The 22,660-nt window shown below is 43.9% G+C and overlaps 1 protein-coding gene across 11 annotated transcripts in view; it reads right to left on the bottom strand.

Annotated features, from left to right (window-relative positions):
* Nucleotides 1–996: 996 nt before the first annotated feature.
* Rufy2 (RUN and FYVE domain containing 2) overlaps nucleotides 997–22,660 on the bottom strand; it is a 32,816-nt gene continuing 11,152 nt past the window's right edge. For 3 of the 11 annotated variants that reach the window (XM_034524171.2, XM_076917103.1, XM_076917107.1), the window contains 14 exons: nucleotides 22,240–22,363; nucleotides 21,318–21,379; nucleotides 20,977–21,042; nucleotides 20,144–20,213; nucleotides 17,420–17,521; nucleotides 17,206–17,322; nucleotides 14,461–14,628; nucleotides 12,509–12,606; nucleotides 9,988–10,107; nucleotides 8,125–8,254; nucleotides 7,118–7,212; nucleotides 5,336–5,384; nucleotides 3,654–3,731; nucleotides 997–3,565 (listed from right to left, as the gene is read on the bottom strand). In XM_034524171.2, coding sequence (XP_034380062.1) covers nucleotides 3,422–3,565; nucleotides 3,654–3,731; nucleotides 5,336–5,384; nucleotides 7,118–7,212; nucleotides 8,125–8,254; nucleotides 9,988–10,107; nucleotides 12,509–12,606; nucleotides 14,461–14,628; nucleotides 17,206–17,322; nucleotides 17,420–17,521; nucleotides 20,144–20,213; nucleotides 20,977–21,042; nucleotides 21,318–21,379; nucleotides 22,240–22,363 — 1,423 coding nt within the window. In that variant the 3' untranslated portion in view covers nucleotides 997–3,421. Of the gene's footprint in view, nucleotides 3,566–3,590; nucleotides 3,732–5,335; nucleotides 5,385–7,117; nucleotides 7,213–8,124; nucleotides 8,255–9,987; nucleotides 11,843–12,508; nucleotides 12,607–14,460; nucleotides 14,629–17,205; nucleotides 17,323–17,419; nucleotides 17,522–20,143; nucleotides 20,214–20,976; nucleotides 21,043–21,317; nucleotides 21,380–22,239; nucleotides 22,364–22,660 lie in introns of those variants that run through there. The other 8 variants (XR_004608810.2, XM_076917104.1, XR_013105455.1 and 5 more) reach the window with 8 other exon arrangements.

The following is a 22,660-nucleotide window of genomic DNA, read 5'->3' as shown; positions in this document are numbered from 1 at the left end:
GTAGGAGTATTAGTTGAAATTATAGCCAGAGATTTTAAAACCCTCATAGCACTTGACTAAGATACCAAAAATGTTCCCAAAACTTGAGAGTTTGTTGGAGTAGTTTGAAATTCTCAATAATGACAGAGAAACTCAGTGTAAACACATGGGTATTTACTATAGTGGGTGTATGCTTACTTGTATGTTCAGTTTCTCACCCAAGAAAACAGAGTCTTTAGTGGTGTAAATGACTACATTTAGGAAAACAACGTTGTAGCTGGTTTTGTGTCTGAAACTGGCTTTGAGTAGTCAAATGATCAATAAGACTTTTCCCCAGATTGGCTAATGGATCAAAATGAACCTGTCAATGTGAACTCAGTTATTGAACTTGCTACTTGTTTTTGCTAGACATGTTATTGATGTAATAAATGTCAACATAGGAGATAAAGGAATGTTGTCTGTCCTAGAGTGCTGTGTGTTGGTTATTGGCTATAATGCACTGGTATAGAGCATCGCCATGCCTTTAATCCCAGCCCTTGGGAGGCAAAGGCAAGTATTGTTGGATGCCAAATTGAGGTTCTGATCAAGTGACTGCAAAGGAGTGGTTTTTCCCCATACTAAGAAAAGAGAGTTGCCACGGCATGTCTCTAGGAGCCTGAACGGTGAGTTTCTGTCTTATGGATTTAACTTGGTGCCTATACACTGATGAGCTAGTTTGCATGCCTGACACAGAAGTCAAAAGCACTTCAAGGGTTACCTTCTTAAAATCTCAAAGCAGGTGGCTGGAGAGGACTTAAGCAGAGTGGTTAGAAGTACTTGTTGCTCATTCAGAGGGGACTTTTGGTTCCCAGCACCCACATCAGGTGAATCACAACCCAGTTCCAGTGAATCCAGTACCTTTTTTTCTGGCCTCCATGGTCACCTGCACACACATGGCATACGCACGCGCGCGCGCGCGCACACACACACACAACAAATCTTTTAAGGCAATAAAAATAATTGTTAATTTTCTAGATCTTTGTTTTATAAAATCACATTTATTTTAAAAACATTACAGATCAGAATTACAATTGCAATTCCTTGGCACCATGATCACATCTTTGTGGTAGTCCTGGCTAGGGAAGTAAGGGAGTGACAGACATTTTCTGCAAAACAAGTGTGAATGTTCTGTAATGAGTAGGATATCCTAAATTTAAAGTTGGGTGGCTTTTTGGTTTTGGTGATAGTAGTGTGAAGTGAATTGAGAATCCAGGCCCTTAATAGCCACAGTAAGCAAACATTTTACCACTGAGCTATATTCTTAGCTCAGACACAATGGGGAACAAGTTAATGCTGCTCCAGAAAAGGCCCATGTTTATGACACAAATTTTGAGTAGTAATGAAAAGCACATAATAAAGCATTTGAATTTTTTTCATCTATGCTCACTTTCAACAGTCAGAAAAAAATGTTAGTCATCCCCATCAATACAAACTGGTTCAAGAATATAATTCTCTCTCTTTTTTTTTTCCTTCTAATTTTTGTGCCAGGTTTCCACTGTGTATATATAGCATAGGGATGGACCAAGCAAGCTGTTCTTGAAACTTGTGGTAGTCCTCCTTTCCTGCCTTACTATCTTAATTCTGTCCATGACCATTTCTGTCCATGCTCAACAAATGACATCTGGGGATCAGGGAGTAACTCAGTTGGTAGAGTACCTGGCCAATGTGCACAAAGTCAGGGGTTCCATCCCCAGCACCACATGCAAATACCAGACAGCTGTAATCTCAGCAGCTGGGAGGTGTGAAAGGTCTTCCCCTGCTGCACACCATGTTGGAAGCTGACTTGGGGTTTCCCTGTCTCCAAAAGAAGAGACATCTAGAAATCTGTCAGACCACAGAAGCTGGTAAATACTAGTTTTGTAATTTTGGCAATTTATAAAAACTTAAACACAGCAAATGAAAAGATCCTACAGAAAAAATACCCAGTGACTAAACAGTGTTCTTGGGAATGTAAAATTGCTAGAGTTTTGAAAGGCTTATAGACTTAAAAGTACAAGACTGGACATTAATACATTTAAGATCCTAAATGGTCATGATAAGTAACTTAATGCTTTTCCCACCTGCTTAAAAAAAATAAGGAACCACTATCTATTTAAGACCATAGCATAAAGGTACTTGATTCACATTGGGTAAAATTCTACTGTGGGTAAGTGTAAACACACCAATGTAATGCTTCCTAGAAGTTCTTAAGAGAACTGAGGGTGGAGAAACAATTCTTTCATAGCAAAGGCAAAGTTTTAAATGCTCTTATTTTCAGTGCTTAGAATCTTTAAAGGCCTGTGGTCTCACTCGTTGCCCTGTTCCCTGGGAAGGATTATTTTCTCCTTTGGAATCTGACCCTTTACAAAATCTGATAAGGATGATGGTTATGAGTAAAACTTCCCTTAAAAAGTGAAAGAAAAGCTAGAGGCCAGACCACTGGTCCTTTAGTCCTCTATATGAAAGGTATGGGCAAGTAAAAAGGAAAGGACGGGATAAAATCATTGGTCTTTTCCGTTGTAGAGAAGGGAAAAGAACAAGCAAATAGATAAAACTAAATTAGAATCTTACCAGACAATGAAGAATAGACAGGCCTGGGATGGAAGCACACACCTGTATCCCCAGCACTTCAGCACCGAGTCAAAGTTCATGGTAATAAACGAACAACTTTGATTCAGTCTGTCTTCTTTCTTTTTCTTATTTTTTCCCCTTCCCTTCTCCCTCTTGCTCTGTCCCCAAGTATACTGTAGCTATCTTCAGACACCCATATGAGGGCATCAGATCATGTGGTTGCTGGGATTTGAACTCATGACCTCAGGAAGAGCAGTTGATGCTCTTAACCGCTGAGCCATCTCACTAGCCCCTTTCTTTTTCTTTTTAAGACTGGGTTTCTCTCTGTAGCTCTAGCTGTCCTGGAACTTGTTCTGTAGACCAGGCTGGCCTTAACCAAACTCAGAGATCCACCTGCCTCTGCCTCCTAAGTGCTGGGATTAAAGACATGCACCACCATTTCAAAAGACAATGTTAAATCAGCATATAACATAAAGTGAATGCATTTCCAGGTTTTTCTCTGAGAATTGTGATGATTTTAAAGTGCATTAAGAGATATACAGGCACCATCCAGTGCCAACTCCACAGTTCAGAAGCAAATAAGCTGCGGCTTTGTTTTCAAGAAGGCCTCTATACGGTAAGGCAAGTGTCCATTAGCTCGCTATCTGACCTTGGTTAAAGGTTACTTGATTATTGAAGTAGTGATAAAACATGCTATCTTCAAATCTGATTGAGTACAGGAATGGAATACTAACCCATATAACTTAGAAACCTGTGTGGTAGCTGGAGACAAGGTACAGTACTGACTTGGCACGGCTGTACACAGCCCTCACGCACTGCAGGTGCTTCTGTGCAGGAGCACTGAGTCCCCGTGTCATGGCACGTTAGAGGAGCATCTCTGAATGAGCACTGCGTGACAGGAATCACAGACTCGAACTGGCTTTGGTGAAGAAGGCAAAGGCAGCTCGTTGTCAGAGCAGGCATTACAGAAAATTTCCCCACAGTTTCTACAGTGGTGCTATTAATGGAAAAATCAGGGGAAAATAAAACTGAATTAGAAGCCATTTTGTTGCCAAACTCTTTGGAATCAGTTTCACTCCTCTTACCTTTCTTTTGGAGAGTGAAAATTCCTTCTCACAAAGCTTGCAGTGGGTTGCATCTTTGTCTTTTAGCCAGACCAGTCCCTAATAGGGAAAGATGGATGTTAATGTTCAAATCAGTAACTCTTGCCCTTACTTTTAATAGTATGAAAACAGGCATTCTCATGTGCACAATTCCTGTGATTCATTTTCACCATTTTTTAGGGGTCACTTCTGTTCAGAATGAAGGGATAACAGGAAAGAAGGCGCAAGGCTCAGGCAGTAGCTCTCAGAGCTAGGTCAGAAACTCAGGAAATGTGGACAGAAGAGTGTCCAGAAGTGGGCAGGGCGCCTGACTTGAAGACAAAATAATGAGCAACTCAGCTTCTTCAGAGGACATTTGTTAAAGGTGCTGTGTTGTCACAGAATGATAACATTCTGGCAATGAAAACACTGGGAAATAACTGACAGGCAGTTGACTTGAGGAGAAATAACAAGGGTGGGGTACACCTGGGAGGCAGTGGTACTTCTTGGATCTCTGAGTTCAGGGCTATGACAGGAAACCCTGTCTCAAAAATAATAACAAGAAAGTTCAGGCCAGGTGTGTGATTGCATATATCTTCAGTTCCAGCACTTGAGAGGCAGGAGGATCACAGGGTTACAGTGAGACCCTGTCTAGACAGGAGCTGACCAAGGGGATGTAAGGAAGAGATGAGTTTGAGAGAGCAAGGTAAGAAAACATGTTACACTGTGGCAGTGTTTGCCTAGCATGTGCCAGGCCTGTTCAGTTCCATTCTCTGCACTACAAAAGGGGAAAGCAGTATGACTCATGGAGTACAGGGATAGATGCCAGAGGAAACAGCTATAAGAACTGAAGCAGCTCCAGTTTTATAATAGGTTAAAGGCAAGGAAAGCAAACGCTTTTTGTTTGAAATCTTTAGAATGGTGTTGGGCAGTGGCTCAACCATTAAGAGTGCCACTGTTCTTCTATAACCCCAATTTCAAATCTAACCCCCTCTTCTGGTCTCTAGATTATTTTTACCTAGTTCAGAGTACTGGTATTACAGCAACAACATAACCTAGTTTCTAGGACATTAGCATGACTTTTTATTTGTTTTGTTTTTCAAAACAGGGTTTCTCTGTGTAGTTGGGCATGGTGGTACACACCATGGGAGACAGAGGCAGACGGATGTGTCAGTTCAAGGCCAGCCTGTTCTACATACAAAGAGTTCCAGGATATCCAGGGCTACACAAAGAAACCCTGTCTCGGGGGGGAAAAAAATGGGCGGGTGATTAGGAGTAGAAAGCCATCTGTCACTCATTCACAGGTCCTAGGAGTCTTTCAGGCACCAAGAGTAACACATTGTCAAAGCAACATATGCATCAGAAGCCTTTCTTAGAAGGGTATAAATTGAGGGTCAACGAGAACATGTTAACACTAAAGTAGCATTATGGAGTCCTGGTTCACCAGGATCATTATACAGCCTCTAACAGATACTAACATTCCCTTCTTTTTAAACATGTCAGTAAGGATGGAGATAGTAAGAGAAGAGCAGCTGCCCCACCCACTCCCCATCAGGGCTGCCACCTCTGTTCACATCCTTCTGATGCAGGGACCAAGCCACGGGTCCCCAACATCCCCGTTTCCAAACATTCCAGGTTTGCCAACTAAAAAGCTTTGAGCTGTTCTCCCAAACCTGTTTACTCACCTGTAACGCTTTGTTGGCTTCTTTTATGTCATCTATTTTAAGTTTAGATCTAAAAATATTATAAATGGGTCCAAGTTTAGTATGCATGTAAATAAGAACACTTAATATTTCACAGATTATTTTTTCATTGCATATAATTTTAGATCCTAACAGTCTCTAAGGGGATAGATACTTTGTATTTTCCTATTTTTTTTTCTAAATGTCCTAAAACAAAAATCAGTGTTTGAGATTTCCACACTTGATTTTGGTTTTTGTTGAAATAATCTCACAATCTACAACTGAGTTTTCCAAAAGCTTTTGTGTATGTGTATATTTGTGAAAGTGCTGTACAGATCCCTCTACTAGATTCCCCCATCCATATAAACCCAGGTGTGGTGGCCTGCGCCTGTAATCCTAGTTTATTGGGAAGTTATACAGCAGGAAGATCTGAAGTTGTTCAAGGTCATTCCTGACTACTTGTATAAATGTTATTTTTTTGTTTTTGAAACACCACTGAAATTACATAGCCCAGGCTGGCCTCAAGTTAGGTTACAGATAAAGCCTGTTACACCCAACTAGCTTGCATTTTCAGTGGACAGTCACCTTCAGGAGATCTTCTCACCAGTGGATACTGAAGGCTTGAGGCTACTAGTTGTTACTAAACATTAGTCACATTATACTAAATGGTTACATGGTATATATTTTTACCTGCTGTTGAGCTCTAAACATGTTCTAATTTTCTCACCAGAGTAACTGTTAATTACACTTGAAGTGGCTGGATTAATGGCATATGGTTCAGCCTATTTTTGACACTGAGTCATATGAGGCCAGGAATTCAACACCAGCCTAGACAATATACCAATATCATTTCTCAGAAAGAGTAGTAAAGGGAGAGAAAACACAATCCTAAAATAAAAAATTGAAATGGTGGTTTTCTTAGATATTTCCCACCTCCATCCATTTATTTTTAAAGATTTATTTATGTGTATGAATGTTTGCCTGCATGTATGTATGTGTACCATATGCATGCATTATGCTCGAAGGTCAGAAAGAAGCCACTAGATTCCCTACAATTGGAGTCATAAATGGTTGTGAGCTACCATGTAGGTGCTAGAAATTTACCCTAGGGTCCTCTGCAAGAGGAGCAAGTAGTTTCTTTTAAGATTTGTTTATGTATATGAGTGTATGCCAGAAGAGGGCACCAGATCTCATACATGGTTGTGAGTCAACATGTGGTTGCTGGGGAATTAAACTCAGGATCTTTGGAAAAGCAGCCAGTGCTCATAACTGCTGAGCCATCTCTCCAGCCTCTACCTTTTTTTTTTTTTTTTTTTTTCAAAAAAGGCATGCACTCAAGGCTGGCCCTGATTCTTTGTGTAACTGAGGGTGACTTAAATTCCTGACTTCCTTTTCACTATGGATCCCAGTAACATTACAGGATCACACTGAAGCATGGTAAGCTTTGACCCTGCAGGCATAAGAACTACCTTTACTTCCCAACATACCTGGCTCTGTCTGATAGCCCTGGACATTTTCAAAATTCAGCTTTTGTTGTCCTGACAAAATTAAGTTTCTGGATTCTTTATCACTGAAGAACTCAAGCAATAGTTTTTGTTCTCACTTGTTGGAACCCTTCAGAGCACAGAGCACTGGAATGCACAGAACTACTAAAATGCCTCTAAAGAATCTAGTCTTGCTTTTTGTGTCCCCATGTGCAAGCCCCTCTGCACGTCCGATGTGGTGTGGTACGAGTGTCTTTCACACACGTGTGGGCACTTAGCTGAAGGAAGAAAGAGGAATTACTCGCAGAGTTTGCTGCCGAGTTCTTGCAGAGCCTGTTCTTGTTCATGATATATTCTTTTCAACTGCTGATTTTCATCCTGGAGGTTAAGAAACTCCTTCAATAGAAAACAGAAAATATAACTTAAAAAAAAAAAACCCTCCAAATTACATATGTATCATTAATTAGCAAAGTATGAATATCTGTGAGCTTTGTTCTGATCGTGCTTTTATTTCCCACGTGCTGGCATTACAGGAGTATTCTATCAAGCTTGGATAAGGAATTGTCAGATACTTTCCTCCTCCCTCCATTTCTCTTTTTAAAAAAAGATTTATATATGTGAGTGTTCTTGCCTGCATGTGTTTCCATGTGCATGCTTGATGCCCAGAGGTTAGAAAAGGCCATCAGACCCTGCAGCTTGGAGGTAAATATGGTTGTGAGAACTGGAATCTTAGCTCAAACTGTTCTGGAAGTCACTGTAACTCGGCTAGCCTCAACCTCATGATTCTGCCTCACCCTGCTCAGTACAACCTCCTTACTCATATTCCTAAGATGGCCAGTATATCCTGTTTACTCATGTACATGCAAATTGTATAAAGCATCTTGTTTTAAAAGATATATATGTATTTGTGTGCAGGTGCATGTGGAGGTTGGAAGATAACCTGGTTGTTGTACTTGAGACTGCCTACCACCTCTTTGAGACAGCCTTTCGCTGGCCTGGAGCTCACAAATTAGGCTAGACTAGCTGGCCTCTGGGGAGGGATGCCTCCCCAGAGCTGAGACTACAGGCCCTACAAGCACTTTACTGACAACCATCCCCTCAGCTCCCAAATCATTTATATAAGTTAACAGAGAAGTCGGGCACAGTGGTTCATGCCTTAGTCCCAGCACTCCTGAGGCCAAGACAGAGCTGCTGTGAGTTCAAGGCCAGATTTTGCTATAGAGTTCAAAGATAGTCTGGACTATAGTATGAAATCCTGCCTCCAACAACTTGTCAAGATGTAAAATTTAAAGTTTTACCACTATTTACTTTTTTAAGGCTTATGATTTTTTGGGTTTCGTGTCTAAGATGAGATAGGACATCTTTTTCCTTTTGAAGATCTTCTTGCAAAGTCTGCCTCCATTCCTTCTCAATCTTCAAGTCCGTTTCCAGCTGCACCCTTGAATGGCAAACATAGAAGCTCAGTGTGTGATAGGGTCTCATGTATCTAAGTGTAGCCTTCAAGTCCTAGTTCTTCTGTGTCCACCTCCTAAGCACTGGGTCACAAGTGTTCTCCACTGCCAGGCTGTGCTGGTAGTCCATGCCTTTAACCTCCGTACTCTGAAGGCAGAGGCAAATGGGTCTCTGAGTTCAAGGCCAGCCTGGTCTATAGAGTAAGTTTCCTGACATCCAGAGCTACATGGAGAAACTCTGTCTAGAAAAAGAAATAACACCAAAACAACTGTGCTATCATACCTGGCTCTTTTATTATTTTGTTAAAGGTGTTTTTTTGTTTGTTTTAAGACAGGTTTTCTCTGTATAGTCCTGGCTGGCCTCAAACTCAAGAGATCTGCTTGCCTCTGGGGCTTGAGCCACCAGTGCTCAGTTAAAGGCTTATTTAAATTACAAGTGGTAGTGAGACACCTGGTATGGTGCTGTGGACTGAAACCGAACTGGTGATCTTCTGTAAGAGGAGTCCTATGTCACTGAGCCATCTCTCCAGTCCCTTTATATGCTACCTAGCCAAAAATAACCTTTAATGTCTGATTCTTTTGACTCTGCCTATATTAACGAGGACCCAAGGATAGGCCACACACCTTTAATCCTAGTACTTTGAAGGCAGAGGCAGGCAGATACCTTTTTTTGCTTTTGAGACCCCAGTTTAGTGGGTAAAGGCTCTTCCTGCCAAAGTCTGACACCTGAATTTGATCCCTGATCCCACAGTCCCACATGGTGAGAAGAAAACCAACTCTCACAAGTAGGCCTTTAACATGCACATGCATGCTCACAGACTAAATAGAGTAAAACCATGCATTGCCTATATGTTTGTATGTACAAAGTCTTATTTTGTCTTTATTTTATTGAACTTCGGTCTTTGTGCAAACTAAGAAGCACATATTCTTTTTTTTTTTTTTTTTTTTTTTTTTTTTTTTTAGAAGCCCATATTCTACCACTGAGTTACACTGTAGCCCAGAACAGTTTAAAGCTGCTCAGGAGGGTTTCAGTCTTTACAAGGATCACCAGTGCTCTCCAGGGACCATGCACTGCCTCTGTTATTCAAAGAAGATGGGCTGGAGGGATGGCTCAGCAGTTAAGATATACACAATTGCATGTAATTAAAAATGAAAATATTTTTTAAAATCTTAGAAACCAGGAGCTGAGGATGCAGCTCAGTGGATAGAGTACTTATGCAGTGCAGACAGCCTCCCAGCATTACAGAAGCCAGGCATGGCGGTGCTCACCTGTGATCCCAGCATGGTGGAAGCAGGAAGAGCAGAGGCTCAAAGTCACCCTCCCTTGTGTAGGGAATTATGTACACCCGCCTGGGGTATATGAGACATTATCTCCAAAAGTCAGTAGATAAAAGTCAATAGATAAAATAATCAGAGTAAAACTATAAAAATTCTTACAACTCTCCCCCCCCCCCCCCCCGCGTGTGTGTGTGTGTGTGTGTGTGTGTGTGTGTGTGTGTGTAGTTTGAACCCGGGGCCTCACCAATGCTAAGGGACTGAATGGCATCTCTAACCCAATTGTTTTTCTAAAAAGGACATGTATTTAGTGTGAGGAGCTGGGACATTTGCAGGACATGTCCATACTGAGCCATGACAAGCATCTCACACCTCCTTCAGGTGCTGTACTGGCTAGCAGAGACCATGTCAGTACAAGGATTTGATTCTGAGACCAAACACTCACAGCTGCTGCTCCTTCTGCGAGATCTGTCTCTGCAGACTGTCGGACTTGCTCAGACACTCTTGGGCAGATTTCTCATCCTCAGCTTCAGCTTCCATTTGCGCCTTCTCTGCTTGCTGCAATCTGGTGTAATTCAAATCAACTTTGGGTAAAACTGAGGCTAGAACTAGGGTGTAAAAGGGTGAAGAAGACAAATAAAAGAAAAATGGGGAAATAGAAACATTTCTAAATGAAAACAAAGTTTGGGGGCGAACTCACAAACTCAAACGTGAAAGAGCCACACAATGTCTAGAAATTATTTTGTGCTTTTTTTTTTTTCAATATAAGATATAATGTGCCCAGAAAACTATCTTTAAATTTGTTTTATTTCTTGTTCATAATTAATGCAAAGCAATACAGTTTTTTACTGTTAGGATAATGATTCAAATCTCAAATATGGCTAGGTATGATACTGCCTTTTTACAAAGCCATGAGCACACTTGGGTCTATAGTAAGTGCAGAACACACCTGTTGTATGTGATGCTAAGATTTGTATGCCAGGAATCAAATGCACTACAAGGCCAAGAACAAAGAGCAAGGTACTCTCAGTAACGGAGTCTTCCTATCAGAACTCTGTGCTGCTGCTTAATTATGCAAAACTGTATATGTATGTGTATATGTATATTTTTAAGATTCAAAAATATTGAGTGCTTGGCATCATTCCCTAGAGAGAATTTCTTAGATATTTGTTTTACATTTATGAATGTTTTGCTTGCATGTATGTCTATGTACCACATATACGCTTGGTGCCCACGGAGGTCAGAAGCAGATGTTAGACCCCATGGAACTGGAGCTACAGACAGTTGTAAGCCACACCTTGTGGGTGCTGGAAGGTGAACCCAGGTCCTTTATAAGAACACGCGCTCTTAACTGCTGTGCCATCTCTCCAGCCCTCTAAATACAATGTTTATTCTTTACCTTGAATCTTAAAGATTCGATTACAATGTCATGTTTCCTGTTTTTATTAAGTCACTGTTTGTCTCCAGGCTCAGCCACACCCCTTGCCTCCCTTGGCCATCAAGATCTCTGAGGTTTATCTTCAATATTTTATAAGAAAATATTTCCCAGAATTCACAAGAGAACTCTTGCATCTTCATATCTGCCTCAAACACCCTAAGTAAGGCAACACACACTGCGAGTATAAAAGCCTCCAAGGAAAGGAGAGGAAGTCAGTCAGCTCTAGGTCTACATTGAAATGAAAGGACTAAGGCGGTAGGGTGGACTTGGCTCTCTTCTAAGGTTACAGGAAGTAAAGTGAGTGAGGTAGGCCTGCAGTTGTGCTATCACAAGAGGGCAGGAGGATCAGAAAACAGGTGCTGAAGCCCAGGGCCAAGGCCAGCCTGGCTTGAGAATTGCTTTAAGACTTAACTTAGAAATCAGTACGGAGCCATTAGGCAGAAAATATGCCAGTGGGTGTGGGTATATGTTTTATCTGTGCCAACACAGCTTGAAACCAAAGGTTTCTAGCTTCCATCAAAAGGTAGCTAAGAAGATAAAACTTTGAAAATCTTGCCATCCTGGATCGAAGGTGAGACTCAGATCTGCCCTTGTGCACAAGGCTGAGGATCATGTGAGGAGCCCGCCCAGTGCACCTGCTGTGTCTCACAGCAGCCGTGAAGGGTCCCTACAGAGCCTGTACATGTGAGATAGCATAAATGCTTTTTCATTTAACATGTGAGAGAGTATGGGGGTCTGCTCTTGGAGTGGGTTTCAGAAGGAGATGTCTTTGACCAGCTTGTACTGGTCCTGAGGGTCACTGCTAGCACTTTTCACCAGTGACACTGCAATTGTCCTAGTTTGAGTTAACAAGTCGTTGTCACTTCATAATGGAATGGACAGAAATCAAAGACAAGAAACGGTAATAAGGATGTCCAAAATGTAAAAGTGGGGATAAAGAAAACAACAAAAAGAAAGAAGAAAAAAGAAGAAAGAGGATGTCAATAAAAGAATATTTGTGTCATAAACCATCAGCAGTTATGTTTTTCCTAAGTAGGTTCAAAGAAAGCAATGGTGACACATGTTGACTCAACATGACAGGGCAATGGATATGGGAGGATTTCCAATAGTAAAATGAAAATAGGGAGCCCCACTGGCATGAGAGCCTGCCTTGGGAAAGCAGCTTCACGTTAATGCATGCTGCTTTCAGAGAGGAGACCACCAGCATCAAAGGATCGGGCAGCGTCTCACTGGGCAGTCCCTCTGTGCCCCGTTTCATTTTTCCAGGTGTTTGTTTTATGTCACAGATTAAATGACAAGAAACTACATGTAATGTGCCTTTAAATTATCTCAAAAAAGGCAACTTCAAGTGAATCGCCCTAACTAAAGCAACTTGATTCCATGCAGCAACCAAAAAAAAAAAAAAAAACAGACAAAACCTGGCTTGGCTTTGGCAGACACAGGCCCTAGGTGAGGTCTTCCTAACAACTTTCTGTGGCAGATGTTAGAGGTGAAGGAAGGGGAAGGGAGACTCATGTGAGTAGCGTACCTTTGTTCCAGCTGCCTCATGGCTGTAGTGATTTTATTGGTCTTTTCTTCTAGTCGGGCAATTATTTCATTTTTTTCTTTCAAGCCATCTTCAGAGCCCTATTTATAAAAACAAAACAGCTATAGTGATTTTGAAACCTAAACATTAGGCCAAGTATAGTTACTTTTGCCTTGGAGTCCTAGCACTCAGGAGGCAGAGGTAAGAGGATTATGGGTTTGATGCCAGCCTCACTACACACGGGCATTGAGGCCAGTCTGGGCATCAGAAGATCCACATGGCTGACCTGTGGAGTTGGGCCTCTGGAGCCCATCTGATGGAAGGAGGGGTTGGTTACTCCTGAAACTCTCCTCTGCTTCCACACATCCCAAGGCACATACACAGCCCACTCACAGTAATACAAGAAACAATTCAGTGTGATTGAAAAATAACGGACTGAACATGGTGGCTCACATCTTTATCCTAGCACTTAGGAAGCAGAGGCGGGTGGATCTCTGAGTTCGAGGATTATAGAGTTGAGTTCTAGAACAGCCAGGGCTACACAGGAAAAACCCTGCTTGGGAGCTGGAGGGTGGTTGTATTTTAAAACATTTAAGTTGAATGAGGTAGGGGCCAGCAATCTGAATTCAAGGCCAGGACTGTCAGGAGGGGCCTTGTCTCAAAATAACAACTGAGTGTGAGATCATTTAGTGGGTAAAGGTGTTTGCTGCCGATCCAGAAAAATCAAAGTTGGATCCCCAAGATCCATATGATGAAAGAAGACTGCCCATTCCACAAGGTGTCCTGACCTACGTGTGCGCACTGTGGTACACACACACACACACAAATACCAATTAGTGAATGTAGTAAAGGATTACTGAGGGCCAGATGTGGAGCACAGGCCTTTAATCCCAGCACTGCAGAGGCTAAAGCAGTGAGTTCAAGGCTAGCCTGGTCTATGAAATAAGTTCTAGACTAGTCCAGGCTACACAGTGAGACCCTGTCTCAAAGACAAAATACTGAAATTAAGAGGCTGGAGAGATGGCTTGTTTTGGCAGAGGACCTCAGCTTGGTCCCCAGCATTCACATGGTGGCTCACAACCATCTATATCTCCCATTCCAGAGGATTCTATGCCCTCTCTGGACTTCTAAGGGCACAGGGCATGCATGTGGTGCACAATCATACAATCTACATTAAAAAAAAAAAAAAAAGTGAAATTTAAAAATCAGTTGGGAGGAGAGGGAAATAAGGGGAAATAGATGTGGGACGAGGTGGGTGGGGTGTCCCCAACATGAGGGGGGGTCTAGGGTTGGACCAGCACAAGGAGAGGGGGACACTTTTTGTGAATTTGTAGCTGAAATGAACAAGTTAGTTATTGCCTGCAGTAACAATTGCCAAGTCAACTAAGTCTTGTATTGGAGGAACAAAATAGACTGGCAAAATGGCTCAGAAGGTAAAGCACTTGCCACCAAGCCTCATGAGTGTCATCCATCTCCAAAACAATGTGGTGGAAGGAAAGGGCTGACAGATTATCCTCTGACCTCCACATTTGCATCTTAGCATTCGTGGGTTTGTAATCTCAGCACTGAAAGAACGGAGTCACTAGAGGCAGATAGCCTGGCCACCCTTCCCGTGTGAGCAAGCAGCTTCAGTAGCCAGGGCTACAAACCACTCCTGTCATTGCCTTCCCCAGCATGGCTGAGTATCCCTCAAACTGTGAGACAAAATAAATCCTTCTTTAAATTACCTTAAGTATTCTGTGCCAAAAATGAGAAGAGAAATATACCATCTCAAAGGAGAAAGGATCCAGGTGTGGTGGCACACAATTTAGCACTTGGGAGGCAGAGGCAGTTTATGAGCTCCAGAACAGCCAAGGCTAGATATATAAAGAAACCCTGTCTCATAAACCAAAAATCAAGATGGGGGCAGCTCAGTGGTACAATGTTTGTCCCACAAGCATGAAGCCATTCTGTACCTGCAGCTTCTGATACATCTCAATGTTGATTGCTTTGACTTCTTCCAGCTGTTGCCGAAGGCCTATGAGAGTATCTTGTTTCTCGTGAATATCTTTCTCCAACAACTTCATGGCCAGTTCGATCTCATGCTTCATGCCAACTTGTACTGATAGCTCATTCTCCACATCCTGCAATTTCACAGTGTCTTCAATTCCAGCTTATCAAAATCAGATGTGCAACTGTTAACAAGACTGGGAACACTCACTGTCCCACTCCTCTGTCCCGCTTAAGTCTATTACGGAACATCAGCCTGCCTGGGGCGGGGTTCACACATGTAGGGTAGCACTGAACATGGAACATCAGCCTGCCTGGGGCGGGATTCACGCATGTCAGCCCAAAACTGAAGAGAATGGGGCAGGAGGACTGCCTTGAGTTCAAGGCCAGCCTGGGCTACACAGTGAGGTCTGGTTCAAACACAAGGTCTGGGCCTACTGCTGTATACCTTCATCTAGCACTCCTCAGGAGGCTCACTGAGGCTAAAGTTAGCCTGGTCTACATATAAGGTCGAGGCCAGCCAGAGCTACATAGATTTCATCTGTCCTAGTTTGCTATTTTTTTTAATTTATTTTTGTGTATATGAGTACACTGTCGCTGTCTTCAGACACACCAGTAGAGGGCATCAGATCCCATTACAGATGGTTGTGAGCCACTATGTGATTGCTGGGAATTGAACTCAGGACCTCTGGCAGAGCAGTCAGTGCTCTTAACGGCTGAGTCATCTCCCCAGCCCCCAGCTAGTTTGCTTTCTATTGCTGTGACAAAACATCAAACAAAAGGGCGGTGGTGGCACACACCTTTAATCCCAGCACTTGGGAGGCAGAGGCAGGTGGATTTCTGAGTTCGAGGCCAGCCTGGTCTACAGAGTGAGTTCCAGGACAGCCCAGACTATACAGAGAAACCCTGTCTCCAAAAACAAAAACAAAAAACAAAACAAAAAAAAGACAGAGGGTTTATTTGGCTTAGGGTTCCAGCCCATCAGTTGAAGGCAGGAACTAGAGCAGAAACCATAGAGGAATGCTGGTTTGCTAGCACACTGTCAAAACAATCAGATGAAGACATTTCCTAAAGTTAAAAACAGGAAGAGTATGCTGAAAGGCTAGCAGTAGCCTCTTCTTTGCCTGGGCAGTGGGTATTAGTATCTGCATTTTGCTTCATTAAACTATGTGTGCATTTTTTGTGTATGTCCCACCATTTGAAATCTACAGTTTTAAATATGATGTTGCTAACATTTACATATTCCACTGTTCTCTGTTTCTGTGATGGTCTGCATTCACATTAACAACCAGAAACTGTAACTCAGTTGTAAAAATACTGAGAGATGTGGGTGGTTTTGTTTTGATTTTCAGACAGGGTTTTTCTAACAGCTCTGGCTGTCCTAGAACTCGATTTGTAGACTAGGCTGGCCTCAAACTCACAGAAATCCCCCTGCCTCTACCTCCCGAATGCTGGAGATTAAAGCTGTGCACCACCACCACCAGAGTTGGGTTTTAGTCCTGCTCATCTTCCCTAGTGTCTACCTTCTTCCCTTGACCCCCCCTCATCTTCCCTAGTGTCCACCCTCTTCCCTTGACCCCCTCATCTTCCCTAGTGTCCACCCTCTTCCCTTGACCCCCTCATCTTCCCTAGTGTCCACCTTCTTCCCTTGACCCCCCATCTTCCCTAGTGTCCACCCTCTTCCCTTGACCCCCCATCTTCCCTAGTATCCACCCTCTTCCCTTGACCCCCATCTTCCCTAGTGTCCACCCTCTTCCCTTGACCCCCTCATCTTCCCTAGTGTTCACCCTCTTCCCTTGACCCCCTCATCTTCCCTAGTATCAACCCTCTTCCCTTGACCCCCCATCTTCCCTAGTGTCCACCCTCTTCCCTTGACCCCCCATCTTCCCTAGTGTCCACCCTCTTCCCTTGACCCCCCATCTTCCCTAGTGTCCACCCTTTCCCTTGAACCCCCATCTTCCCTAGTGTCCACCCTCTTCCCTTGACCCCCCATCTTCCCTAGTGTCCACCCTCTTCCCTTGACCCCCTCATCTTTCCTAGTGTCCACCCTCTTCCCTTGAACCCCCCCAAAAGAAAATATAAACCAAAGCATAGAAAACACTGATATGTGTGTTTAAAGCGCCATGGCTCTATTGATGTCATTTAGCTTTATGGTGCAGCCTAGACTCACCTGTGGTGTGTCTAGGGGGAATGTCGGGAATATCAGTTAGCTGACAGAGGGCCCAGCCCGCCATGTAGTGCAGTTCCCTGGGCATGTGGGCCTGAGCTGTATAAATAAAGCTAGCTGAGCACCTCTGGGTGAGCAGACAAGCTTCAGGCTCCAGCCTTACATTCCTGCCCTGCCTCCTCCCAGTGAAGGACTGTGACCAACCCTTCGCTTTGTAGACTTGAGTGAGTGCTTTATCACAATCACAGAGAGGACTAGAACTCTGGTTAGCTTGACCACCAAGCCTGATGAGCCGAGTTCATTCCCTGTGGCAGAAGAACCACATGATAGAGGGGAGAACTGACTCGGGTAAGCTAAGCCTCTGACCTCCACACATGCCATGCATGTGTGCAGACATAAAGAATAAATGCAAAGACAGAGTCAAAGTGCATTATGGGTGTTAGGTTCTTCTACACCTCCAAGACGCTAAGGCCAAGACACCTGAATGGTGTTGCCTGAGAGTAAATTATCCCGAGTTTTGCTAATGTAACTAAGATTAAACTACCTGTCGGAGCTGCGACTCGTCTCGAAGCTGCCGTCTGGCATCGTTATACATCTCGTCTAGACCTTGCCGGGAATGCTTGTATGTTTGAAGCTCAGTTTCTACATCCACTTTGGTAACCTAGGATGCAAAGTTCACACCATCACACAGGGTTCTGTCATCCCACATACCTAGCCTACAGGACTCAGGACCCCAGTTCTCTGCAACGGTGACTCACCTCCAGGTGCTGCCGAGTTCTCATTAAGATCAATTCATTTTCACTCCGTAACTGATGGTTTTCTTCTTGGAGCTTTATGATATTATTCTTCGCTATTGCTAACTGCAAATTGTGAAACACAAAGAGCCATTCTGAGCATCTTTGGGTAGGCCTGCTGTATAGGTTACGTGTGTGGCTACAAACTGCCGGAAAGAAAACCCTAAAACCACTAAGAAGAGTCTCACACTGTACAGAAGCTTCCATCATAAAAATGTGCTGTGGGCTGGAGAGATGGCTCAGCAGCCAAGAGTGTTTCCTGCTCTGCAGAGGACCAAAGTCCAGTTCCCAACACCCACACAGGAGCTCACAACCATCTGGAACTCCAGTTCCAGGGATCTGGTGCCTTCTTGGCCTTCCATGAGCACCAGGCATTACACAGGCATGCCTGCAGGCAAAACAGTCATACACATAAAAATAGGTATGAGGAGCTGGAGAGATGGCCCAGGGGTTAAGAGTACTGGCTGCTTTTCAGAGGTCTTGAGTTCAATCCCCTGCAAGCACATGGTAGCTCACAACCATCTATGATAGGATCTGATGCCCTCTTCTGGCATGCAGCTGTACATGCAGATAGAGCACTCATAAATAAAATAAATAAAAAAATAGGTATGTTCATCTTATTTTGGTGGAGTTTTTTAGACAGGAACACACTGTATAGCCCTGGATGGACTTGACTTCAGCTCTGTCTGCCTCTGTCTCCTGAGTGCTGGGATACCAGGCATGGCCACCATGCCCAACTGTATTCTTTTCACTGTTTTTTTTTTTTTTTTTTTTTTTTAATAGTTGTGTATGTATGTATGTACATCATATGTGTGCCTGGTGTCCAGAATTCAAAAGAGGGTGTTGGATTTCCTGCAACTGGAGTTACCGATGGTTGTGAGCCACCATGTAGGTGCTGGGAATTGAACACCTGGTCTCCTGCAAGAGTGGCCAATGTTCCTAACCACTGAGCCATCTTCTTAGCCCTCGTACTGGTTCCCTCCACAGTTGAAGCACAAGCTCATCTGCTAGGCTTATGAGGAATGGTGCACTTGTCAGACTCACTGTATGTGGAGTGCAGTGTAGGAGGAAGCCCAGGAGAGTGGTGTGTAAAGCAAGCACACTGTAAAGACTTGTGCACATGGAAAGAGATGGTGCTGGGTTTCAGAATGTGACAAATGTTCATGGTGACTCAACAGGACACCCACCCCATGGATGTGACAGGTGACAGGACTCAAAACTGTCCACTCTCAGACAACTTCAGCATCAGAGCTTTACACTAGTGCCCAGGAACCTTGCCTCTGAAGCCCGGAACAAAAAGAAAAATCCTGAACAAGCAGAGCAGGGGCCATCTCCTGAAGGAGGCAGCAGTTTGTACATTTCTGAACACTCTGGGGAAACAGCCCAAACCTTGTGTATGGAAAGCCAAAAAGAAACAGGCTCATGGGAGGCTCCAGAATGTCCCCACAAAGGATCCCACCAGCAGTAGATACATGGTGTTCTTAAGTGCTCTTTTTTGTTTTTTGGTTTTTTTTGTTTTTTGTTTTTTGTTTTTTGAGACAGAGTCTCATGGGTCAACTTGCTCAAATTCAATGATCTGTAGCTGAGGCTGGCCTTGAACTCCCTACCATTTCCCTGCCTCTCATGTGCTGGGATGTAGGTGTGTGCCACCATGTGCTGGGATCATAGGTGCGTGCCACCATGCTTGGCCGCACATATACATTTCTTATGTGCAAGTATTCGAACTTCTCACAACTGCCTGGTTTGGAAAGAAATCAGAACAATTCTAAAAAGAATTCTAATTAACATGGAATAATAGGGTCATAGTACTAATAACTGACTTCTAGCATACTTCATGCTTCTACCATATTTCAGAAAATAGGTTTGACAGACTTAAGGAAAAAAATCAAGTGCATACCTTTAATCCTGGAACTTGGGAGGCAGAGGAAGGCCTAGGCTATACAGTGTGACCCTATCTCAAATAAATCTCAAGAAGCAACTCTACAAATAGAAGAGCTGATTTTTTTTTTTCCTGGAACTCACTCTGTAGACCAGGCTGGCCTCGAACTCAGAAATCCACCTGCCTCTGCCTCCCAAGTGCTGGGATTAAAGGCGTGCGCCACCACTGCCCGGCTAAGAGCTGAATTTTTAAAGAGGTTTTATTCATGTGCTGGAGAGATGGCTCAGCAGTTAAGAGCACTGACTGCTCTGCCAGAGGTCCTGAGTTCAATTCCCAGCAACCACATGGTGGCTTACAACCATCTGTAATGGGATCCAATGCCCCCTTCTGGTGTGTCTGAGGACAGGATTATACAGTTCTGCTCGTGAGGAGAAATCTGACTAGCCAGGCAATGACAGCCAGGCCTACACATAGACAGTTGTAATGAGAATCTCATTCCATGAATTTAGGATTCTGTGTGACTTTTGTCTCTTGGGCTGATTTCCAGTTAAAATCACAAATAACAGTACCCCAGGGTATGCAGTTGGGATATGTGGTCTATGTGGGTTCCCTAGAACTCATAATCTTTGACTGCAATACCCCACCATGTTTGGCTGGGGGGGGGCGGGAAACGGGGTATGAGTATGTGACTGTGTGTCTGTGTGTGTATGTTATGGTGTGACAAATGCTAACAGCATTCACACTTAAAACAGAAAGGATCACAAACAGCAGGTACTCAGAACACAAACATCCATTGCTGGAGACTGTACCTCTTCGATCAGCTTAGTGTTTGACTTTTCTAACGAGTCCACTCTTGAATGGAGGCTGCTGACTGTGCTGCTGGAATTGGCAATGAAAAATAACTCATTCAAAATCACACAAGCTCAAAAAGGCGAGGACAGTACAGCTCCCCAGACTCCCGGTTACTGACACGTACCAATGACCCACAACAAAGTTTCAGAGGTAAGCAATTTCATTAGCCTGGTTAAGTGGAGCTGGGCTAAAATAGCAACAAAGACCACAGCAAAACAATATTCCTGTTTTGATTTCTCTTGGACTGACTCAGCCCAGGGCCTTGAACAGGTAAGGCACCTCCATCTAGGGGGAGATGCATCAGCAGCTTCTGGGCCTTTTATTTTAGCTTTGGGTTTGATTGGTTGGTTGGCTTTGGTTTTTCAAGACAGGGTTTCTCTGTGTAGCCCTGGCTGTCCTGGAACTCACTCTGTAGACCAGGCTGGCCTCAAACTTAGAAATCCGCCTGCCTCTGCCTCCCAAGTGCTGGGACTAAAGGCGTGTGCCACCACTGCCTGGTGGGTTTGCTTGTTTTAAGGCAGGGTCTTGCTTAAGCCAGGCTGGTCTCAAACTGACTAGCACAACTTCTGACCCGACCTCTACTTCCCAGTACTGGGATTATTACAGTCATGGGACATAGCTCTCCCTGGGTAGTAGTCATTTCTGTTCTGCATCTAGTCAGCCCCTCAAGCACCTCTCAAAAATGCTTAGCAATCCAAGGTGCTAAGGAGAACGGAATAAAGATTAAGGTGGAGACAAAGCAGGCCCTACAGTGAGGTTCTTTAGCTAGTGAGGTGCTCAGGATACTTACTTGAGTTGTCTGTTTAGCTCTTCAACATAATTCTTCTGGTCTAAGATGGCGGCAATTTGAACGTTCCTATGGTCGGGAGGGAAAGAGGCGTTTAGAATATACCTAAAGCATCTGGAACCGTGTAAAATCTACCACAGTGATAAAATATGGCTTGGCTTTTGAAACAGGCCGCCATACATCAGTAAACCCTGCTGAGCAACCTACTTGCTAATGGGTCATTAAACACCTTAAGCCAAGGCTCCAGGCAGGGAGGAGCAGAAACCGCACCGTGAACAGACAGCTCGTTCATTCGCAAATAGTTACAAGTAAACTCCAACCCTAAAATGAGGAGGGGGGCGTACCTTTCCTTGTTTCCAATCTCTTCTTCATTCTTTAAATACATCGAGAAATCAATCACTCCAACCTGAAGTGAAGAAACCCATTTTTATTTAAAGACAAGTACTGGTCACCAGGTCTGGCATGATGGGTAGTCTTGTCAGTTTTCACTGGCCTGAAGGATGAGCGGTCAGGGAAGCCTGCCAACTGGGTCTAAGCGGGTGCTTCCAGGGATATTTAGGTCCCGATGGCTCTGAGCTAAGGAATGGTTTATCCCTTCTTTACTTAAAACCTCAACAGACTACAAGGAGCCAGGAGAACTGTGGCAGCTGGGAGCTGGCTGGAGGAAGCCACTGCTGAGAACAGGCTTCTAAAGAATACATCTTGGCCCCCTGGCCTTGCCTGCTACTCTTTTTGGCCACCCTTTCTGCCATATTGTTCCCTCGACACCACAGGCCCATAGCTCAAGCCAGTCTGCCAGAAACCTCTAAACCGAAGAGCCCAAATAAACACTCTGCCTCCTTTGTGGTGGTTGAATGACAAGTGGCCACCATAGGCTCATGGATTTTAACACTGTCCACAGCTGGTGTCACCATTTGGAGAGGTTATGGAACCTCCTTCCAGCCTCAGTAAACTTTCAGGGTTTATAGCCACACTCCGTTTCCTGTTCCTGTGGGCATGCCATGCCTTCCCCACCATTAAAGACTCTAGCCCTCTGCAGCTGTGAGCCAGAACAAACTCTCTTACCGTGCTTTGGGGAACAACATTCCATCCTAACAACGGGAAAGTAACACTAGCTGTTTCTATCAGGTGTTTGTCTAACACAACATGCAACTGAATTTTGCTCAAGTGACTAACAGCACCGAGCACAACTCAGAGCTACAAGGACCCAGGAAGAGCTGTGCGCAAGGAAGACACGGGTCTGCATTACCCATGCTCGTCGCTCACCTGGGAGTCTAGGTCCTCTCCTTTCACACACAGATTGGCATCAATCACATTCAGGCCGACCAGCAGCCCAACAATCACAGCGCCCTCCTCCTCCATCATCAGGGCGTGGTACTCATAGAACTCACTGGGGACATGAGAACAGAGACCTTCATCACAAGCCTAACTCTTACAACTCAGCTTTGAGACCTTAACACCTTCCCAACCTCGGCTCCCACCTTGTAGACGTGAATCTACCTAAGTTCCTCTAAATCACATTCTCAACCTGTAAAAAGGCTCGATGTCCACATAAAAAAACAAAAGGACTGAAGGAAGTAGGAGACAGACATTTTGAGGGAAAAACAGAAATCAAAAGAAAAAGGGATAATGCTGGGCATGAAAGCCTCCTGCAATCCCCGGGAGGCTGAGACAGAAGGATTCCTAT

Source organism: Arvicanthis niloticus, chromosome 20 (genome assembly GCF_011762505.2).
Source record: "Arvicanthis niloticus isolate mArvNil1 chromosome 20, mArvNil1.pat.X, whole genome shotgun sequence".
NCBI classification, from domain to species: Eukaryota; Metazoa; Chordata; class Mammalia; order Rodentia; family Muridae; genus Arvicanthis; species Arvicanthis niloticus.
This window is presented reverse-complemented; position numbering and strand designations above follow the sequence as displayed.